Raw genomic sequence first — 24,413 nt, 5'->3', positions numbered from 1 at the left:
GGACGTATATATATATATATATATATATATATATATATATATATATATATATATATATATATATATATATATATATATATATATATATATATATATATATATATATATATATATATATATATATATATATATATATATATATATACACGTGTGTGTGTGTATATACATATACATATATGTATATGTATATGTATGTGTATGTATATGTATAAGTGTATATGTATATCAATGTATATAGATATACATATATCATATATGTATATATAGAGAGAGAAATATGGGTATGCTTGGTACTAAGCACAAATTTTGTACTTGGTAGTGATGTGTCACATCCCCATCCACTCACTACTCATGTGAATTTGTTCCCACATTTGAATGAGTGGAGGGGGATTTGACACCTCACTACCAAGCATAACTTTTTGTGTTTGGTACCAAGCATACCCATATTTCTCATATATATACTACTATAAAAGAGGATTGCTATGTTAAAACTTTTGATTTCCTTTTATACCCTCTCAATTTTAATAATTCACAAAACTATAAATATTAAAGTTTGTGTGGTTCTAATGACTATTAGGTTCCCTTGAAATTATGTTTTTGGTTAAGCACTAATTATCATGTTAGTTATCTCGTGAGGACTTTTGGGTTCCTGTGAAATTGTATTTTTGGTTAAGCAGTTATTCTTAATTTTGTTTTACATAACTACTATCCAGCTCGAAAATATAGTTATTATTTTTGGTTAAGCAGTTATTCTTAATTTTGTTTTACATAACTACTATCCAGCTCGAAAATATAGTTATGCATATGCAATAATATGATGAAGGATAATGTGTTTTACATAACTACTATCCAGCTCGAAAATATAGTTATGCATATGCAATAATATGATGAAGGATAATGTTTCAGAGCAACTAACCAAGATTATATTATGTAACGGCCTCTTTATGCATGTAGAAAGACACAATTTTCATCTTGACTAAGTTAAATATGAGATATAGTTGACCAATAATTTCTTCATGTTCTTTATTTAGAAGCATGGAGAACTAACTTGTAGTTATACCATAGAACTATGCCTAATGCTGTACAAATTATGTGCAGTCTGCTAATATAATAGCTAACTATTTTGATTTGGAATCCCATGAAAGGAGAGAATGAGCACTAAAGAGTAACTTATAGAAAAAACATAGGAGGATGGATAATCAAATTATTTGCAGAGATGAAGAGTCAATAGTAAAGTTTAATTACAAGATATTGAGGGTTAAATAAAAAATGATGTGTACTCAATTTAACAATATAAGAAATTAGATAACGTTAAAATATCCTTAAATTTATAATCTAAAGTTAACCACTACATAAAAAACTGTCGAGTCTGAACCATAAGGATACTTTTTAGTCGTCATTTTCTTCATAAGAAACTTATTTTGATACTATATTAGAGTGTATCCCTAAAGTTTTTGTTGTTTTGATAACTAGCTAAAACTTATTTTTTAAATTATAAATTTATAACATTAAAAACTAATTTAATGACATATGTTAATCTATAATTGTATCATGCATCACGTGCAACGCACGTATGACATACTAGTATATGTAATGCAACGCACGTATGACATACTAGTATATACATATACAAATACATATACATACACATACACATACACACACACACACACACACACACATACACACACACACACACATACATATACATATTCTTCTTGGATTAAGCATAATTAAGCATAATTCCAGAACCAATTATGAAGTTATATTCTTCATGGATTGAATCTCATCCAGTTATATCAAAGATGAATGATAACCAAATTATAGATGGTTTATGCTCTATTTATTTTCTTACAGAAGCAGAAATACCATAGATATGGACATGGTCTTTAGAAACAGACTGGACTAACTCACATCTGTCAATCTTAAAAAGAAAGTTTTATTGCAGATGGTGGACTAGTATTCTTATAGAAGAAAAGGTGAAACAAATTGAAGAGATAATTAGACAAAATAATATTCTTCTTGAAAATAATATGCATCAAGAAATTCAGAAAGATAATCCCATGCTTAAAATAGCCAAGATGATCCGAAGGAAATATCCACAAGCTACTGATGCAGAAGTTCAACAGAAATGTTTAGAACATTTGAAAAAGTAATTTCTTGAAGCATTTGAAACAAATGATACCAAAAGTCACAGTTTTACTGGAGAAAATACTAATATTCAAGATGCTCAAGACCCAGATAAGGATGTCGATACCATGTGGAATGAAGCAATGGGTGTGATGGACAATATTAATACACCAGATATTAAAGGAAAATGCATTGTTTAAAATTGATGTTGAGTTGAGTCTCGGGGAGCCGCTCAAATGTCACTATCAGACTTTTATAAAGTCACTTTTAAAAAAAGCTTTCCAAAAGATATTCCTTACTTTTCCAAAGCAGCTTTTTCAAAAGCCACTTTATACAAAGCAGATGTCACGTCAAAATCTCGACACTTCTGAAGAATCTCCAGAGCCTTATAAATATATGCAGTTCATCAGAGTCTGAAGTAGGTTTTAAAAGAGAGAAAAACAAAGGAGTTTGTAAGCTAAGAGTGTATTCTTAATATATATATATATATATATATATATATAAATAGTATATAATATATATAATATAAATAGGACAGAGAGAGAGAGAGAGAAGAGAGAGAGAAATATGGAGAAAACTTGGTACAAAGTTCTTGCATTGACTTGGTAGTGAGGTGACAATCACCCCCTACATCACCCTTGAAATGAAAACCTCTTTATAAAAATAGGTAATAGGATTGAGGCTCTCTTCTTCAGATGTGATGTAGGGTGGGATTTGGCCACCTCACTACAAGTTCAATGGAGAAACTTGTACCAGTTTCCCATATTTCTGCATGAATATATATACTTCATCTATATATAATATATATAATATATAGAGAGAGAGGAGAGAAAACTTATGTCAACGTTAAGTGGATCAGTCCACAAAGTTTCTATCCATTGATGATACCTAGAGATCCGTTCTCATAAGTGCATCATAATGAAGAGACTTTTTTCAATAGATAAAAACTCTTGGTGGTTACATTAAACGTTGGACGCTTCTAGGTGTCGGACTTGACGCCCAGCGCTTAGTCGCCTAGGCGGGCGTCTAAGCGGTTTCTAGACGATTTTTTTCTTTTTTATTTTTTTAATTGTGATACTTGAAGATAAATATATATATACTCAATCAAAGTTACATAAATATTAAAATACCAACACTATTAACTAAATTGCTTGGTTTACCAATTACAATAGCTCTTTGTATGTTTATACTTCTCAACTCAAATTATAAGTTCATCTCAACAGTGAAAAACTCATTTTCAACTCAAATTACTGTTAACTTATAAGTTACTGTTAAGTTTAAGTTAACAATAAATTTAAACTTAAATTTACTGTTAACTAAAATATTATTAACTTAAGTTTACTGTTTACTTAAACTTAAGTTTACCATCAATAAAAAAACTTAATATTAACTTAAACTTAAACTTATGTTTATTGTTAGCTTAAACTTAAACTTAAGTTTACTGTTAACTTACCATTCTTAAGTTTAAGTTACTGTTATTAACTAACTTAAATAGATATTTAAGAAGTACTCTTTACCTTGTTAGTAGTTACAAAGATCGGGGGAGCTTGGAAATGTTACAGAAGGCGCTAGGCAGACTAGACGTTGGAGCAAGCGCCTAGACCCTTGGACGTACGCCTAGGCAGCGCCTAGGCTTTTGACTATTTTTAAATTATTTAATTATAATAATTGATAAAAATATGTATTAAATTCATATAAATTTTTTAGGCAATTGAAACAGTTTTTCCAGAAATTCGGTACAGGTTTTGTATTTGGCATATCTTGGACAAAGTTCTGGAGAAGTTTGGTAAATGGGCTTATAATATGGAATTTATGAAATCTTTCAAAGATAATATTTGGGACTCCGAGACTGCTATTGACTATTTTTAAATTATTTAATTATAATAATTGATAAAAATATGTATTAAATTCATATAAATTTTTTTAAAAAAATAGCAATCTTAGTTTCACAATAAATCATGCATACTTAGATACTAAATAGCCAAAATAATAATTAATAAGGCTAGAGTCTAAGATGTTTTCTTTTTTTATTTTTAATTACAATAATTGATGGTGAATGTCAACTTTATAGAAAGCTTAGATGCCGGAATGATGTCTAGGCAGATTTTTTTTTTCATTTAAGTGATGATCGATAAGGTTTTGCTGAAGGTCGGAGGAGGTAGTAGAGGTGTTCATATTTGGAGGTTAATGGAGTTTGGAGGACGGAAGATCATTGCACAGTGGAAAAAAAGCCAAAATTGAAGACTTTGTGGTCAATGGAAAAACAAATGGCCTAAATCTACACAAAAAAAAATCTTTTATATTTTTCAGGATGAGCTTCAACCTAGCTTAATGTATAATATTGAGCTAGTAAAAGAAAATGAAAGAGAAAGTACTTTCCATTTGAATTTTTGTGGTCATGATGAAAGATTGAGACATATTATATATTGCAAAACAACTAAAATGGTCCGTTGTTCGTGTCTCATGTTTGAATTCAAGGGCATTCCATACCGACATATCTTGGCATATCTTAAAATTACCAATCATAGTGAGTTACCGGAGCAATATATTCTAAGAAGATGGTGCCGAAATGTCAAAAAAAGGATTGTTCTTAGAGATGGTAATATCATTGGAGATAATGCCACAATTAATTTTGCTTCTCGTTTTAGTGAACTAAATCGCTTAGCTAATGAAATGGTCGAAGAGGGGCTATCTTCTAATGACGCATATGAATTAATGCGTGAAATGATGATGGATGCTATTAATAAGGTGCAACGTTTGAAACTCATCAATGATGAAGAAATTGGACAAGATGTGGAAGGACATTATATGAATGCGGAGTGTTCTCAAGATGTAGTTCATGAACCAAGTCAAGCAAGAACAAAAGGAAGGCCTAAAGGGAAGAGGTTAAAGCCATCGAGAGAGATTCGCAAATGCAAGCCGAGGAAATGCAAATTGTGTGGAAAGCGAGGACAAAATCATGATAGCAGAAATTGCTCTCTAAAGTTGTCAAGGTAGTGTATCATTTATGAGAGTAATACTAATGCTATTATTTTTTTAAACTATTTTAAGTTGGTGCAATGATCTTTTAATATATTTTGCTATCATCACTTTTTTGTAGTGATTCAATGGAATAAGATAATATTGATGAAGCAACTGATGATTTAGAGGATTCCTTTGAGGATGGTAATGTGATTTACAAGATAATATTGATGAAGCCATTTTTTAATATAATGTGTTTTTTTAATGTGATGAATGACTTTGTTTTTTAATGTTTGTTAATACAGATGAAGTTCTCACTATTGCGTGAAGTTTCATCAAGGTACGAAAACATTTAGTGAAAAAGGGTTGTGCATACGGTTGCAATTATCATAATTTTGGTGCATGTGATTGTAGTTGCAATTTTTTTAGTTTTGGTTCAATTTTAAAATGCTACAGGTACAATTATATATAGTTTATGAACCGAATACTACTTATATATATTTGCAAGTAAAAAACTACTTATATATATGCAGCTATATTTTTAAAATTATATATAGTTTATGAGCCATTAGAACGAGGTGCCGGTTTATTATGCTTAATTTCCATGTTTATTAGAGAGCGCTCAGTGGTTTGTTTCTTCAGTTGTGAATGAACTGTTTACAGGTTTAAAGACATTTGATTCGTTTTGTTTTATAAAGTATCTGTTTATACTGTTGAGTCCTTAAAATTTCATTTTCCTACTTGCAAATATATATAAGTAGTTTTTTATTTGTAAATATTATTGTATATATGCAGCTATGGGGTAAATGGGCAGCGGAGATACGCGACCCCAAGAAAGCAGTCCGTGTCTGGCTCGGCACCTTTGACACCGCTGAGGCCGCTGCTGTTTCCTACTAAATGTTTCTGATAGTTCTGTAATGTTTGTGATAGTTCTGTTATATTGTATGTATATATGTATGTGTGTGTGTGTGTGTATATACACACACACACACACATATATATACATACAGTATATGTGTATATATATATACATATATTGTATGTATATATGTATGTGTATATATATATATACATATACTGTATGTATATATGTGTGTGTGTGTATATATATATACACACACACACACATATATATACATACAGTATAAGAGAGAGAAATGAATATGTTTAGTACCAAGCACAAGTTTTGTGCTTAGTAGTCAGGTATCTTATTCCAATCCACTCATTCCAATTCCCAACAACTCCCCACCATGTGAATGTAGGCCCTCACCATGTGAATGTGGGCCCTAATTTCAATGAGTGGAGGGGAATATGACACCTCACTACCAAGCACAAAAACTTGTGCTTCGTACCTACATTTACGTTGGAGTTAGTGAATGGTGGTTGAGGCTCTATCTTCGAGATGTGATGTAGGGGCAAGATTATGCCACATCACCACCAAGTTGATAGTTCTGTAATGTTTCTGATAGTTATCAACTTGGTGTAATGTTTTTTTGCTAGTCATCAGTGGAGACTCTGAGGCTGGTATAACAATTCCTTTGGCTAAATTGGTTTGTTTAATTTGGTACTTGAGTGTGTGCTGGCAAATTAAAATCACACGAGCAAAAAGCTTGACCTTTTGTATAATCAGTATCTACCTCTGTTTCTACGCAAGTTCATTTACTTTCTCCAATATTTCAGGGAGCTGAGCCTTTCTGCACATAAATTCAAATTCCTGTTGATATCACTCTGCATCATCTGAGAAAATGTTTGCTGCATCATCTGGTTCAACTCGCAGTCAACACGCCTCCCAATTGACAGAGTGATGCAGTCCAAGGACTTACAATTTTGAACATACTTTCGTCCTCAAACATACCAAATCCTATTCACTCAAAATCTAAAAATTGAAATCAGTATGACAAAAAAAAATAGGCACTCATATGATATGTGCCAGAAAAGAAAATGTACCCATATAGACTTAAATTTGGAGTAAAACCTTGGCTTTCCATCTCTTATATACAAGCAGCCATGATTCTACACTCTGAAAACAACAACTAACCAAAAAGAGGAGAATATTTCCCAAAAAAACATGCTCCTGTGTGGTTATCAACAGATGCAAAAGGAATGATACTGTAGCAATGGTTGATCTCAAACCTTCATGCAGTAGTCTCAACTAATGAAAGAGCTGTAAACTTAAGCTAATGAAAGAGCTGTAAACTTAAGCTAATGAAAGAGCTGTAAACTTAAGCTTTTGGCAATACATTTCCACACAGTTACACATACAAGAACCGTAAAAACTCGAGGCATAGCACCAATTTGTACAAACATATCCACTTCATCCCATAATATATACACACTAAACTACTACAAACACTAACACTAAATTCTGACTACTGAATCTTGCTCTTTCTTGGTGTATGCAACTCTGATTCAATCTTGCATAATTTTGATAGTAAACTTTGATAACAGCTGAGGGATACCAGAGATAGAAAACAATATACAACACATATTCACAGGTTCACATACAATACTTCTGAGTTTCGAAACAGTTTATCAGTCCAAGATTACAGAAGCATGATATCAAATTTCAACAATATACAACATGTATTCACATGGTGATTTTATCTTACACCCTACTTAGCACAAATCCAATTAAAATACCAAATACAAATCCAAGAAAAATACCGAATAAAAGAACAAATACACCAAGCTTCAACAATTCCATAATATCAATTTCAATCTTTCTCTTTTCCCGAACTTCTCCAATTGACACATTTGAAGAATCCACAATTACTCACTTTCCAATTAGTCTTGCCTTTGAACCTTCAAACTCCTCTTCATCAGACACCCATTTGAAGAATCCATAATTACTCACTTTCCAATTAGCGCATCCCAAAAACAAGCGACCAGGGTTCGTCTTAGTTCCAGATCTGGAGAGTATAGCCCTCCTTCCACAATGGCACATCAATCCATGACAAGTGCTTGAAGATGACTCCATTGAGTAAAATATACAACTTTATCATGCAATGGCACATCAATCCATGACAAGTGCTTGAAGATGACTCCATTGAGTAAAATATACAACTTTATCATAAAACCAAATTTAGTCATGATCAGTAGTGCAAATTGAAATAGTTTGAACCTAACTACAATGCAAACATATATTTGATTTGTGGTCTAAATTTATCAACCAAATCTGCATTCATGACACTAACACCATTCTGATGGGCGCTGCTAAATCACTGCTCAAGGAAAGAATCAACAAAAACACAGACGAATCGATCTTTATTAACTCACATTCTCCGTCTTGCTTGCATAAGATGTGCAAGCACAATCGTCTATCTACCATTTCCTCAAGCATGAGATTTCTAGATTGAAAAGGACAAACAAGGAATCGAGCATTAGAATCTATATCGACTATACTCTTTCACTTGTATTTTCTGCCGAGTTTCTGTGGGAAACTACCAAAAAGAACGATACATTCACCTTACAAAACCAACCTCGTAGCAATCAACCAAACAACCACGATAGAAAAAACCTCTACAAAGCAGCAGGATGGAGAATACTAGCGTTTACATTATATTTTACATACAGCATAAAAGCTACAAAAGAAAATAAAATAAAAACCTAAACTCAAAAAATTCTACATCCTCTTCGGTTCATCTCCTTAAGACACAAGGGAAAGACTCTACATTCTAATTTCCCTAATTAAAATTAAAAAGGCATCTTTGAAGCTATTAAAAAGGCATCTTTGAAGCTATAAATCAAAATTTCCCTTCAGATCCAGTAAATAGCTATAAATCAAAGTCCCTAAAACAAATAAAGGATTTAAAATTAAAAAGGCATCTATGAAGCTATAAATCATAATTTCCCAAAATCTACTCACTTTCACAAACAACAAATCCTATATATTTCAAAATTTCCCTAAAACATCAAAATTTCAACATCAAAAAGCCCTAAACCAAGCAAAAAATCAAAACGCACCTGGGTGTTCGCTCGGAACGGGGTGTTCGCTGGGGTCGGGATCTGAACCGGAGCTGGGGTCAGGGTCGGGGTCGGGTCTGTTCGCTGGGGTCGGGTCCGGACCTGGGGTCGGGGTCCGGAGCTGGGATGGTCACGAACGAGACGCCGTTGGATGCGGAGGAGGGGGTCTTCGACGGACGGGAGGAGGGGGAGGATAGGAGTCGGCCTGCGGTGGTGAAACCAGTAAACCCCGCTCTCGTCGGTGTATATCCCCGTGAGAAACAACTCACTCTTTGATTCTAGCACTTATTCTACAATAAAACAATTGTAGATATTTGTAGTTAAAAAACACTACAAATTCTGTATACTTGATAGCTTTAAATTCTAAAACTTTCTTTATTTCCTATTTCGGAGCTTTAATTCTAAGCAATTTTGAGCCTCATTGCTTTATAATTGCTACTCTTGCTTTACTGCTTTATTTGAATTGAATTTTAATTCTCTATATTTTCTAGTATGATCTAGAATCTCTAGCATATTCTAGTTCTCTTTCTTTGTTCTCTTTTTTCTTGCATTCGTCGCAACTTATACAGCTTTGTTCTGTGTTCATCCGGTGTTGTTGACTGGTGGGGACACTGCGAACTTTTTAGAGTTTTTAGTTTTTCTTAATACCTAGCTTGTTTACTTTGCTATCTTCTTTAAGTTATTTTTTCCTTAACTAGTTGTCGCAGTTCACACGATTTTCGCCCGCTAAACTTTGTGTGCGTCTTGGGCCTTTGTGTCCGTGTTCATCCTTTGCTGTTGACAGGTTGAGTCTTAAAGACTTTCTAAGATGTCTAAGTTTCTAGGCTATCCTTGGGCAAAAACCATGTTGGTTAAAAACTGAAATCTTAAGTTAACAAATATAAATACTATTGAAGATTTCTATAATGAATCATCTTTTGAAATCGATAAAGAATTCCTAAGGAAGGACTTTAACTCCCTCAAAAATAAAGTAAAAAAAGAACGGTTTTTCCAAACATATGAAGAAGACTCTAGAACATCCATCAGAGCCTTATACTATGATTTCATGCGAACAAACAAGCAGAATATACCCTTTTTTCTATGGTATGAAGCCATATATTTAGAAGATCTAAAATACTCTCTTAAACATCTACCTATTGAAATAATGCTTTTGTTTTGAAAACAATATCCAATACATGGAAAATAGATAAAGATAAAGAAATAGAATCTTTACATCCACCCTTAGAACCAATAAATGTGGGAAAAAAAGATGTTAAAGCTGTCCCTATCACATCTTTAGAACCTTCTAGCTAGGTACCCTTGCAAAGGGATATCACCCTTGTAACTGAACAAAATAATTTTGCCAATATTCACCTTCAGACAATAAGTAAACAAACAGATAGAATTGAAGATATGATTCTCGACATAAGGAAACCTCTTACTCACCCGATGATTGTACCATCTTTTCCACCTCAGATTTTTACCAATACCAAATTAAAAAATAAAAAACCTTTTGATGAACAAATCCATGGTTTTAATGAAGAATCAACCAAGAGATTAAAAGATATAAAAAAGGAAAATCTCTTGCTATTAATGTCCTATCTGATCTTGAATCACAATTTGATGATATGACCAACTCTGATCATGATTTCGACAAACCCCTAACAATCCAGAGTATTAAAAAACATTCATATTCTTCCAATAATACAAAGAATTACTATAGGAGACCCACTCCTGCCGATATGCAATTTGCAGAATTTAATAGCCAAAAAAAATAAGTTTCGATGGTAACTCCCTAGTAGAATGGAACCTTGATGGTTATACTGAATACCAGATAATACATCTATTATAAGAAATGCTTATTTATGTCAATGCTTGTAGACAACAAGGAAATCCCGAAAAAGATATTACTAGTGGCCTATGTTCATCATTTTCTGGTCAATTACAGGGATGGTGGGATCGGTACCTTACTGATTCACAAAAACATAATATTTTAAATAGTTATAAAAAAACCAAATATGGAGAACCAATCCTTGATAAGACAGGACAAGTGATTAATGATGCTGTCTATACCCTACTTCTTGCTATATATCATCACTTTATAGGTTTTATCGATAGCCTGCAAGATAAAGTCAGAGAACAACTCATAAATTTTAGGTGTAAAACCCTTACGGACTTTAAATGATACAAAGATGAGTTTCTGTCAAAAATTTACCAACTACATGATTGTAATAATCCCATTTGAAAAGAAAAGTTTATTTCTGACCTTCCACCTTTATTTGCCGAAAAGGTTAGAAGTTAGAACATCTCTTAAAGAGCAATGTAATGGCATCATTCTCTATGATCAAATTCTCTTCGGAGAATTAATCCAAAAAGTCAACACTATTGGTTTAAAACTTTGCAACGATATTAAAATTAAGAATCAATTAAAAAATCAAAACCCTTTAGGGAAAAGAGAATTGGGAGATTTTTGTTACCAATTTGGTTTTCTAATGGAAAATCCTAGGATAAAAAATAGTCCTAAGAATTATCGTAAAACAAAATCTAATTATCAAAAAACACAAAATTCTAATAAAACTGAAAGAATACCAAGAAAACCTCCTAAAAGAAATTTTAGGAAAAATAGAAATGATACTAAAAAAACTCCTACATGTTATAAATGTAAACAAAAAGGACATTATGATAATAAATGTTTTCAAAAGGAAATGAAAAAGAAGATTAACGAGTTAATATTAAACTCCAATGCCTTTACTGAAGATGAAATCGAAAAACTTATTAATATTTTAAATCTTATTGATGATAATTCTTCCTCTAACGATGAGTGCAATAATCTTTGCACTTCTAAAAAGGAAAATAGTTCTGATGATTCATCCATAACATCTTATAATAGTTCTTCTGAATTAAATACCCTAGATGAACATGAACATTTCATTCTTGAGACCATTAATGCCATTACTAATCCTCAAGAAAAGGGGATACAGTTAAAGAAATATCTCGAGATGATAAAAAGGAAAAAAAGTGCCTCTTCTACTCTAACTTTTCCATCTAAAAAGACATCCATTGAAGACCTCAAAAAAGAACAAAAAGAAGTCAAAATTCAGCTTAAAAATCTTAAACAATAAATTTTTATCTAAAAGTCTCAACCGAATAATACAAAATGCTCTAATAATATTGATACCGTAGAAAAGTATATCAGGTAAAAATAGAAATGCGACATTATCCTCAAAATTTAGTCTAGCTTCACTGTCAAAGATACTGCTTTAATTGACACTGGAACAGACCTAAATTGTATTAGAGAAGGCATTGTTCTCTCTCAATACTTTGAAAAAACAACTCATAGTCTTTCTTCCGCGGGTGGACATAGTCTTAGTATTCAATATAAACTTTCTGATGTTCATGTTTGCAATCAAGGTTTATGTTTAAAAACATCCTTTATCTTGGTCAAAGACTTACAACAAAACATTATCCTTAGCATTCCTTTCATTAATCTTCTCAAACCCTTTTCTGTTGATGACAATGATCTTCATTTTTATACTAATGGGTTTAAATATACTATCAAGTTTAACAATGCTCCTGAAGAAGCTTATCTTAATTATTTAGTTTCATCTTTATCTCATAAAGAAAAATTCCTTCAAGACATTTCTGATGAGATTAAATTAGAAAAGATAGAAAAACAAATTAATGAAGAAAAATTTGCTGAAAGGATAAAATTATTCCATGAAAAACTTGAAAAAGAAGTTTGTTCGGAGATTCCTCGTGCTTTTTGGTTCAGAAAAAAACATGTTGTTAACCTCCCATATGAAAAAGATTTTTCTGAAAATAAAATCCCTACCAAAGCTCGCCCAATACAAACGAGTCAGAGACTTTTAGAAATATGTAAGCAAGAGATTTCTGATCTTCAAAAGAAAAACTTGATCAGACCCAGCTCTTCTCATTGGAGTTGCGCAGCTTTTTATGTTGAGAATACTGCGAAACTTGAAAGAGGGGTTCCTAGATTGGTTATCAATTACAAACCTCTTAACAAAGTTTTACAATGGATTCGATATCCTATACCAAATAAATAAGATCTAATGAAGAGATTACAAGGAACAAGATTATTTTCAAAATTTGACATGAAATCAGAATTTTAGCAAGTTCAAATTGCTAAAGAGGATCGCTATAAAATAGCTTTTACTGTCCCTTTCGGTCATTATGAGTGGAATGTTATGCCTTTTGGCTTAAAAAATGCTCCTTCTGAATTTCAGAAAATAATGAACGAAATATTTAATCCCTACACTTCATTTACCATTGTTTACATTGATGATGTCCTTGTTTTTTCTAAAGATATCGACCAACATTAGAAACATCTACATATCTTCTTTAAAATCATTAAAGATAATGGTTTAGTTTTCTCCGCTAGAAAAATAAAACTCTTCCAAACTAAAATACAATTTTTAGGATATTCTATTAATAAAGGTACTATTTCTCCTATCCACAGAGTCATTGCCTTTGCTGATAAATTTCCTGATGAGATAAAAGACACTAAGCAATTACAAAGATTTCTAGGATGTTTAAATTACGTTTCTGATTTCTATAAAGACCTTGTCTATGATAGAAAAATTTTTAGTGATCGATTAAAAAAGGATTGTACCGAATGGACAGAAAGACATTCCGAAGCGGTCAAAAGGATAAAAACTAAAGTAAAAACATTGCCTTATTTATCTCTTCCAGATCCTACAGCCTTTAAAATCGTTGAAACAGATGCATCTGATTTTGGATACGGGGGAATACTTAAGCAAAAAGTTAACAATAAAGATGTTCTAGTCGCCTTTACTTCTGGTGATTGGAATGACACTCGAAAAAATTATTCAACAATTAAAAAGGAAATGCTTGCTATTGTTCTTTCTATCAATAAATTTCAAAGTGATTTATTAAATCAAAAATTCTTAGAATCGACTGCATGTCTGCCAAATACGTTATTAATAAAGATGTTCAAAATTTAGCATCTAAACAAATATTTGCAAGATGGCAAGCTATCCTTACTGTGTTTGATTTCGATATAGAATTTATTAAAGGTGATAATAATAATTTGCCTGATTTCCTCTCCAGAGAATTCCTACAAGGATATGGCCCTGTCAAGATATCATCACCAAAAGACTCTCTCACATGAAAAAGAGAGAACTTTTTCTACTCCCTTAACACAAGACAATAAAGGAACATATTCTCAATTTTATCAGAAAACATTGGATAAACTTGTCATCATTGAAACGTCTGATCAAACTCTTTTACCGATTGAAATGGCAGCAAAGTTTCTTCCCAAAGAATATTACTATGTTCCGACAATGTTTGATAAAACTACCCTCTACTATGAGAAAATTCTTAAAGAAACAGAAAGTGCATTTGCTCATCATAGATACCGAGGTAAAGAATACAGTTACTCCCGGCTAAGAATATATCATATTATTCCATTAAATGAATGGAACTCATATGGAAATCTCAATGTTCCGCGAAAGTTTAAAGAAAAAACTCAAATTAGTCTCCAACAATATAATTATTAGGACTATCAAGCTGCTTGGGAACATATCCTGTATATTCAAAATCATCTGGCAAAGCATTCATGATGGATACGTTTTATGAATCAAATGTGTCTACCAAATTGGTTTATTGAAACCTTTTGGGCTAAATTTGGAGCCATGAATCAAATGTGTCTACCAAATTGGTTTATTGAAACCTTTTGGGCTAAATTTGGAGCCATCAAAGAAATTATGCCAAATCTACCAAATTGGTTTATTGAAACCTTTTGGGCTAAATTTGGAGCCATCAAAGAAATTATGCCAAAAGAGGTCCTTAAAAAACAAGGAAAAAATATATCTCCACAAGATATGCTTCAAATATCTATGGAATTTGGTCTCCCCTGGATTATGCAATAGCATTGGGATTGTGTTAACGGCACACCATCTTATTTCGCAAGAAGTATTTCTGTAAAATGGTATGATCGATGAAATATTGCAAACTATCTTAATGGAAGAAAATGCTCTTTGCTCCCAGACTATAGTCCAGAATATGACATAAAATCAAATCCTAGAAGATCTGATACGAAGACTATACAAGAAAGCCTTTACGATAAATTTGCGCTACAATATCCGAATGCAAGTGAAGAAAAACTAAAATCATTAACTTATGATGAAATGCTAATAATACTAGCACCAATGGATACGTCCTCTACTTCAGAACCTGCTGAGCCATCTGAGCCTGTTAAACTAAAAGAACCTGTGATGGAAGATACTCTTATGGATAGCGAAGACTGTTTTGATAATGGCGACGATTGCTATGGTATTGATCTGTAATATGACATGAAAAAATTCATATTCCATTAATATATGGTAATTACCGATTAAATATCAACGATTTGAACACTAAGTCGATCAATCATTATCTTTTTCCAAAGTTTAAAAAATAACTAACTTTTACATAAATTCCATTCACAGCTAAAAGTAGCAAACTACAGATGAAATAACAGCTTATATGTCTACATCTAGTCTGCTTTGGATGCTGAAGGATGCTATAATTTTCGTCAAAAAGGCTAGGCTACTCTACATCTCTTAGGTTTTGACAAAATTAAAGCCGATGGGACCCCCCAAGCTTTAATGGATAGGAGAGAAATCTTTTGCATAGTTCCTAAAAAAGTCTATAAAAGAAGAAGGAGTTGATGCGTTCAAGGGGAAGCGTTTTGGAAAGTGAAGTCTGATCCTCTTTAGAGAAATCCCTCCTGTTTCCCTTTTTTAAGTTTTCAGTTTTAGTTTAAGTTTGAGTGAGGTTTGTTTTTAAGTTTTTTTTTTTAGTGTTTGTAAGATAAGTGTGCTCTACTACTACTAGCTCCAGCGGAACACCAAGCCTTCGGTTTGTAAGTGTTTAAGTTTATTTTCTTTCAAGTATGTAAGCGTCTTATGTAAATACTATCTAGTTTGCTTCCGCCTCTGTTAATATTCATTACTGTTCACGTCGTTACTGTTCATTTTTACTATTTATTACTATATTTTCTTCTTTTATTTTTGATATACATGTGAACGAAGAAGAAGATATAGCTATAAACAATATGATACGATAGAGCTAGCTCGTGGGGAATACTGTGTAGACGGAGGAGTGGATATATCTATTGTTTATAGTATGATCTAGAACCTTTAGCTTTTTTAGTTCTTTCTTTGTTCTCCTTTTTCTTGCCTTCGTCGCAACTTACATAGTTTTGTTCTGTGTTCATCCGGTGTTGTTGACTGGTGGGGACACTGCGAACTTTTTAGAGTTTCCATTTATGCTTAATATCTAGCTTGTTTACTTTGTTACCTGCTTTAAGTCTTTATATCCTTAACTAGTTGTCGTAGTTCACACGGTTTTTGCCCGCTAAGCTTTGTTTGCGTCTAGGGCTTTCTTCTGTCTGTGTTCATCCCTTGCTGTTGACAAGTTGAGTCGTAAAGTCTTTCTAAAGATGCCTTAATTTCTAAGCTATCTCTCTTGATAAGAAAAATGCCTATGTTAGAACTATGTCGGTTAAAAACTCAGAATCCTTAGATTACGAAAATATTGATCAAACCATTCAAAATTGGAAAATGCCTAAAGTTGGTACTAATAGTAATGATATCTATTGTAAAGAAGGTTTTAAACTAAAAACATCATATCATGTTAAAACCATTGAAAAAACAAAAACTGTAACCTCTCACAGAGAAATTATAATTACTTAGTGATAACGATATCTGAAGAATCACTGAAGATCTTACTCTTAAATTCCTACATCTTGGCCTAGTTCAAGTGTCTATTAGACCCCTTACCAGAAATGGCATTAACACCTCTGTTCTTGTTTGCTTACGAGACGGAAGATTCTCTGTTTTTACACTCTTTAATTGGTCTAATTGAGTCAAGTTTGAGGAATGGTCCTATATTCTTCAATGCCTTTCCAAACTTCTCAGTCTTTTTATCAGACCCTGGCATCCTCAAAGTGTTAACTTTAAACCTTCAGACCTCTGGCTTTAATATGGATATCAATTCTGAGAATATAGCTTTAACCTATAGGATCTGCTATAAAGTCATGAATACGCTCACACCTTTAGCTAAGGTTAATCCTGAAAAAGAAGCAACTACTTTATTTCTTACACATGCTAAAAATAATCTAGTTGTACCACGAACTTTAAAATGGAATGAAATTCAACTTCCTTCAGTTTGGAAATTAAGTCAAGTCATTGAACCCTTACCCCCTGAAAATTCTAATCTTCAAAAAATTACCTTCAGTTTGGAAATTAAGTCAAGTCATTGAACCCTTACCCCCTGAAAATTCTAATCTTCAAAAAATTATTGAACATCCTAATGGTGATGTCGAGGTTAACTTTTCTTCGTTTAGAAAAATTACTCTTGAAACTAATGACGAACGACGTGCCTCAGTTTCCTCTATTCCAACCCGAAAAAAAAGACTTCCTTAAAAACAAAAAACCAATAGGAATTAAATATAACATGGAACCAACTGCCATTTATGATGATTCCGATTCATCAAGACTAAGCATTAATGTTATTGAAAACTTTGATAATACACCCTCTTTTGAGATTGATAAAGAATCTCTAAGAAACGAATTTAATTCCCCTAAAAACCAACACAAAAAGGAATGGTTTTTTAAAACTTATGAAAAGGACTTTAGGTCATCTATTCGAGCCCTATATTATGATTGTATGCGAACTATTAGAAAAAATATACTTTTTTTTCTTATGGTATGAGTTTATTTACATTGAAGATCAAAAGAATTCTCTTAAACATTTACCTACTAAAAACCAGGTCTATATGCTAAAAAGGATCTCAAACACATGGAAGACAGAAAAAGATAAAGAAGTCGAATCATTACATCCTCCTCTTGAACCAATAAAATTCGGTAAAGGAAAAGAAGAAGTCAAAGCTACTCCTATAAAAACTCTCGAGTCAAATTCCAACACAACTAAACAAGAACATCTCTCTCTGGTTATTGAACAAAATAATTTTACTAACATTCATCTTCAAACAATAGGTAAACAAACTGATAGGATTGAAAACATGCTTCTTGACATGAAAAAACCTATCATCAACCAGATATCCATGCCACCTTTTGCCCCTCAGACTTTCACTGAGAATATCAAATTAGGAAATAATAAACCTTTTAAATTAAGTGAGAAAATGAGTAATCTTACTGAAGAATTAACTAAGAGATTAAAAGACCTGTCTTTAAATAAATCTCCTGCTATTAATGTCTTGTCTGAATATGAAACTCACCTAGATAATACAATTAACTATCTAATTGATTATAATGAAACCATCCAAAACATTAGAAAGCAAACCTAACCTTCTAGCTCCAAAAATTACTATAGAAGACCAACTCCAGCTGATATGCAATTCAAAGAAATAACTGATAATCATAAGACAAATTTTGATGGGAATTCTCTTGTTGAGTGGAATCTTGATGGATATACTGAATACCAAATTATACATCTATTACAAGAAATGCTTATTTATGCTAATGCCTGTAGACAGCATGGCAATACTGAAAAAGACATTGCAAGCGGAATATGTTCTTCCTTTTCTGGTCAATTGCAAGGTTGGTGGGATCACTATCTTACCCCAACAGATAAAAATAACATTCTAAATAATTATAAACAAAACCAATTAGGAGAACCAATTCGCGATGCAAATGGACATTATATTAGTGATGTTATTTACACCTTACTCCTTTCAATTTACCATCACTTCAATGGCTTAGCTAATAGCCTTCAAGATAAAGTTAGAGAATAACTCATGAATTTTAGGTGTAAGACCCTTACAGACTTTAGATGGTACAAAGACGTCTTCCTTTCCAAGGTCTACCAATTACACGATTGTAACAACCCTATTTGAAAAGAAAAGTTCATTTTAGGCCTTCCACCCTTATTTGCTGAAAGAACAAGAGAATCCATTAAAGAACAAAGTAATGGAAGTATAACTTATGGTCAAATTCCTTTTGGAGAATTAATTCAGAGGGTAAATACCATTGGCCTAAAACTTTGTAATGATGTTAAAATTAACAATCAATTAAGAAATCAAAACCTGTTAGGAAAAAGGGAATTAGGAGATTTTTGTTATCAATTTGGTTTTCAAATGAAAAATCCAAGAATAAGAAATTATAAAAAACGACAGAAACCAAGAAATAATTGGAAAGAAGAAAAAACACCTCCTAAAAGAAAGACTAGAACAAATAGTACTAAAAACCCCACTTGTTATAAATGCAAAAAGAAAGGACATTATGCTAATAAATGTCCACAAAAAGATCTAAAAACTAAGGTCAATGAACTTTTATTAGACTCCAAAGATTTTACTACAGAAGAAATTGATCAGTTTATTAATAATTTGAGACTTAGTGATGATGATTCCTCAGATCGTGAAGATTTATGCAATAATCTTTGCATTTGTTTCAACTTTTCTGAAAGTTCTTCAGAAACTTCCCAGATAAACACTTTAAACGAACACGAACAATTTATTCTTGATACTATAGATGCTATTACTGATCCACAAGAAAAAAAGAACACAATTAACTAAGTACCTTGAAATGACCAAAAATAAGGGAAAAATTTAACAAATGTTCTTGAAGAAAAGAAAGAAAACGAATATTATACTTTCTCTGAAATTATAAACAAAATTCAAAGTGAGAAAAAATTTGAGAATGAAGTAAATCTTGAAGAACTTCAGAAGGAACAGGGAAATTTAAAAATAGAACTTCTTGAATTAAAACAAAAAATAAACATTTTAGAAACTTACTTAGAAAATAAAACCATAGATGAATCTGATGATTTCAAAAATAGAAAAAACTTTGAACAAGATTCTGATGACAATGAATTTATAAATTCTATAGAAAAATATGTTGAGAAAAAATGGAGATGTAATATCATGCTTAACATTATGAACGAATACTCTGTCCAACACACAGCTCTAATTGACACTGGAGCAGATGTAAATTGCATTAGAGAAGATCTTATTCCTCTGAGATTTTATGAGAAAACATCTCACCTAGTCAGTGCTGCACATGAACAATCTCTCCAAGCCCGATATAAACTCACTGATGTTTATATTTGCAATGGTGGTCAAAAAATTAAAATCTCTTTCGTCCTATTCAAAGATCTCAAGCAAGGTATTATTTTAGGAACTCCTTTTATTGTAGATGCTCATGGTATACATACACAGGCTAGAGACCCCAACATCTCTTTTTGGTTTAATAAAGAACCAGAAGATATGTTAGTTAACGACCTATTTTCTTCATTACAATTCAAAGAAAAATTCATAAATGTTCTTTCTAATACTGAAGACAAAGATTGCCCAGACTCTTTTAACACAAAGATTCTTAATAATAAAGGGTATATTCGTCTTTCATAAATTAAAGAATTCTCTCGTATCCCTTTTGATAATAGATATTTTGATATACCAGTGCGTATGAATGAAGATCTTCTGACCACTTGCAAAGAAGAAATTGAAATACTTATCAAAGACAATTTAATAAAAATTGATTACAACACATGCTGTTTGGACTCTGACGTTTACTCTGAACATGGAGTTGCTAGTCAAATTATTGATTATAAGAGCTCAAATAATTTAGTTTGGGTTAATTATCAAGTACCAGAATATCAAATTGAATATATTATACATGGGAGGATATTTTCAAAGTTTTACATCAAGATGGGTTTTTGGCAAATGCAAATCATAGAAGAAAATCGATGGAAAACTGTTCTAATTCTACCTTTCTCTTTCTATACTTGGAGGCGAAGGCCGCCAGGTTTTACTCACTTTCAACAAAAATATCTAAAATTCTTAGAACAATATCTTTATGAATGTAGAGAATTTGTTATCCTGTTACCTACTGTGATAATTCTCTTTTCAAGAAATTTTGAAGACCATTGGAAACAACTAGAAATATTCTTTCGTTATTTTAATGAAATATTAATTTCAAATATACATTTTCAAACCTTTTGCAGGAAAAAGATGACTCATCAAGCTTTAATATCACAAGCTAATGGAAAATCTCATTGCTTAACTCTAGCATCTCCTTTAAAAAGGACCAACTACTTTTATGATCCAGGATTAAAATATCCTGATTATATGCTTGTTAATAATCTATAGAACAGCATCCGCGCTCACGAAAAAAGACAAATCAGAGTTCATATGACTCATTTTGTCAACCTTTTAAAAGAAAAGGATGAGAATTTTCTTAAACAAAACCAGCAGCTGAAAGAAAAATTTATAGATCTTTCCTATGAGATTAATTATCTCTATCCTTATTCCAATAAAATTGGATTAATATCTCATGAGATGTTTCAAATCCTCGGAATACCGGAATACATTCAGCAAAATATTTGCATGGAACGCCTTAACAGAGAGCAACTATGGTCCAAACTAAACATTTTGCCTCAAGATATTCAAGATGTTATTAAGACAAAAGTTAAAGATGACAATATTGTCTCCCTGTTAAAAGCTCACAAGGAACATACAATTCCTATAACAGATGACTCTCCTAGATTCGCGATAAATATTAATCATATCCCCTTTACATCCCGCATATTGATGCTGGGCTTGTCTACGAGTTACAAATTGTAAGGGAACCTCCATTTTTCTACAATCCAATGAGGCTTAAGGAACTACCAGCCATTATCAAGATAACCATCTTTTTGTCTCCAATTACTTTGGCACACCTTCAATTTAACATCACCGCTACTCTACATGAACGAAATGGTCCTGACTATTTTCCGAGCTTACAAATTTAGGAAATCTCTACATTCTATGAACTTCATCCTTGGGGTTCATGGTTCGACGAGGAACGTTATGATACAGGCTTAGATCGTTTTCAAAGTACCATCTGGTTCTACAAAAAACTTGAAAATTTATTCGAGGATTATTCCTACTTTATATCGTTTTCAAAGTACCATCTGGTTCTACAAAAAACTTGAAAATTTATTCGAGGATTATTCCTACTTTATGACTGACGGACTTCGAATCATCTGTCTACAAAAAACTTGAAAATTTATTCGAGGATTATTCCTACTTTATGACTGACGGACTTCGAATCATCTGCACTGACATTTGCATGGGGGAAACCTCACATCACAGAGCCACTAAGGCAGTCATTGATAAATGGATGACCAATCCACCTATTGGGCCAGAAACCAAAGAAACTTACGATGTTTTTATGGACGCAAAACAATATCAAGAGGATGTCTTCATTCAAGAAGAAGAACCCGTCTCTTCGAATAACACATCAATCAATAGCGACTTGGTCGAAGAGATAACGCATAGATGGGATGATATGTGACTTAGGGTAAAATTCTGTCTAAGATAAATATCAACTGCGTAAACACTAAGTCGATCAATCATTATCTTTTTCTAAGTATGAAATAACTAACTTTTATACAAATTTCTTTCACAGCTAAAAAAAGCAAACTGCAGATGAAATAACAGTCTATATGTCTACACCTAGTCTGTTTTGGATGCTGAAGGATGCTATAATTTTTATCAAAAAGGCTAGGCTACTTTACATCTCTTAGGTTTTGACAAAATTGAAGCCGGTAGGACCCCCAAGCTTTAATGGATAGGAAAGGAATCTTTTGCATAGTTCTTAAAAAAGCCTATAAAAGGAGAAGGAATTGATGCGTTCTATGGGAGGCGTTTTGGAGAGTGAAGTCTGATCCTCTCTAGAGAAATCCCTCCTGTTTTCCCTTTTTTAAGTTTTCAGTTTTAGTTTAAGTTTGAGTGAGGTTTGCTTTTAAGTTTTCTTTTGAGTGTTTGTAAGATAAGTGTGCTCTACTACTCGTAGCTCCAGCGGATCACCAAGCCTTCGATTTATAAGTGTTTAAGTTTATTTTCTTTCAAGTTTATAAGCGTCTTATGTAAATACTATCTAGTTAGTTTCCGCCTTTGTTACTGTTCATTACTGTTCACGATGTTACTGTTCATTTTTACTATTCATTACTATATTTTCTTCTTTTATTTTGTATATACATGTGAGCGAAGAAGAAGATATAGCTATAAACAATAGATATATCATTTCCTCCGTCTACACAGTATTCCCCACGAGCTAGCTCTATCGTATCAAGGCTAAACATTTATTAGCATAATGTCCTTTTTGTTTACATTTATAACATGTAGGAGTCTTTGTAGTATCATTTCTATTTTTCCTAAAATATCTTTTAGGAGGTTTTGATTTTTTAATTGATTCTTAATTTTAATATCGTTGCAAAGTTTTAAACCAATAGTGTTGACTTTTTGGATTAATTCTCCGAAGGGAATTTGATCATAGAGAATGATGCCATTACACTGCTCTTTAGGAGATGTTCTAACATTTTCGGTAAATAAAGGTGGAAGGCCAGAAATAAACTTTTCTTTCCAAATAGGATTATTACAATCATATAGTTGGTAAATTTTTGACAGAAACACATCTTGGTACCATTTAAAGTCCGTAAGGGTTTTACACCTAAAATTTTTGAGTTGTTCTCTGACTTTATCTTGAAGGCTATCGACAAGACCTATAAAGTGATGATATATAACAAGAAGCAGAGTATAGACAGCATCATTAATCACTTGTCCTGTCTTATCAATGATTGGTTCTCCATATTGGGTTTTTTATAACTATTTAAAATATTATGTTTTTGTGAATCAGTAAGGTACCGATCCCACCATCCCTAAAATTGACCAGAAAATGATGAACATAGGTCACTAGCAATATCTTTTTCGGGATTACCTTGTTGTCTACAAGCATTGACATATATAAGCATTTCTTGTAATAGATGTATTATCTGGTATTCAGTATAACCATCAAGGTTCCATTCTACTAGGGAGTTACTATCGAAACTTATTTTTTTGGCTATTAAATTCTTCAAATTGCATATCGGTAGGAGTGGGTCTCCTATAGTAATTCTTTGTATTATTGGAAGAATATGGATGTTTTTTAATACTCTGGATTGTTAGGGGTTTGTCGAAATCATGATCAGAGTTAGTCATATCATTAAATTGTGATTCAAGATCAGATAGGACATTGATAGCAGGAGATTTTCCTTTTTCTATATCTTTTAATCTCTTGGTTGATTCTTCATTAAAATCCTGGATTTGTTCATCAAAAGGTTTTTTATTTTTTAATTTAGTATTGGTAAAAATCTGAGGGGGAAAAGATGGTATAATCATCGAGTGAGTAAGAGGTTTCTTTATGTCGAGAATCATATCTTCAATTCTATCTGTTTGTTTACTTATTGTCTGAAGGTGAATATTGGCAAAATTATTTTGTTTAGTTACAAGGGTGATATCCCTTTGCAAGGGTACCTAGCTAGAAGGTTCTAAAGATGTGATAGGGACAGCTTTAACATCTTCTTTTCCCATATTTATT

The 24,413-nt window shown here is 32.2% G+C and overlaps 2 protein-coding genes across 2 annotated transcripts in view; one reads left to right on the top strand and one right to left on the bottom strand.

Annotated features, from left to right (window-relative positions):
* The window catches only part of LOC109840237 (pectin acetylesterase 5-like), a 41,321-nt gene that overhangs the window by 7,694 nt on the left and 9,214 nt on the right, over nucleotides 1-24,413 (bottom strand). The window lies entirely within an intron of this gene.
* LOC109841464 (ADP-ribosylation factor GTPase-activating protein AGD7-like) overlaps nucleotides 14,310-24,413 on the top strand; it is a 62,107-nt gene continuing 52,003 nt past the window's right edge. Inside the window, 2 exon segments of the mRNA XM_020410433.1 lie at nucleotides 14,310-14,433; nucleotides 15,061-15,355. Coding sequence (XP_020266022.1) covers nucleotides 14,310-14,433; nucleotides 15,061-15,355 — 419 coding nt within the window.

Source organism: Asparagus officinalis, chromosome 5 (genome assembly GCF_001876935.1).
Source record: "Asparagus officinalis chromosome 5, Aspof.V1, whole genome shotgun sequence".
Classification (NCBI taxonomy): Eukaryota; Viridiplantae; Streptophyta; class Magnoliopsida; order Asparagales; family Asparagaceae; genus Asparagus; species Asparagus officinalis.
Note: the sequence above shows the minus strand (reverse complement) of the source record. Positions and strands in the feature narration are given on the sequence as shown.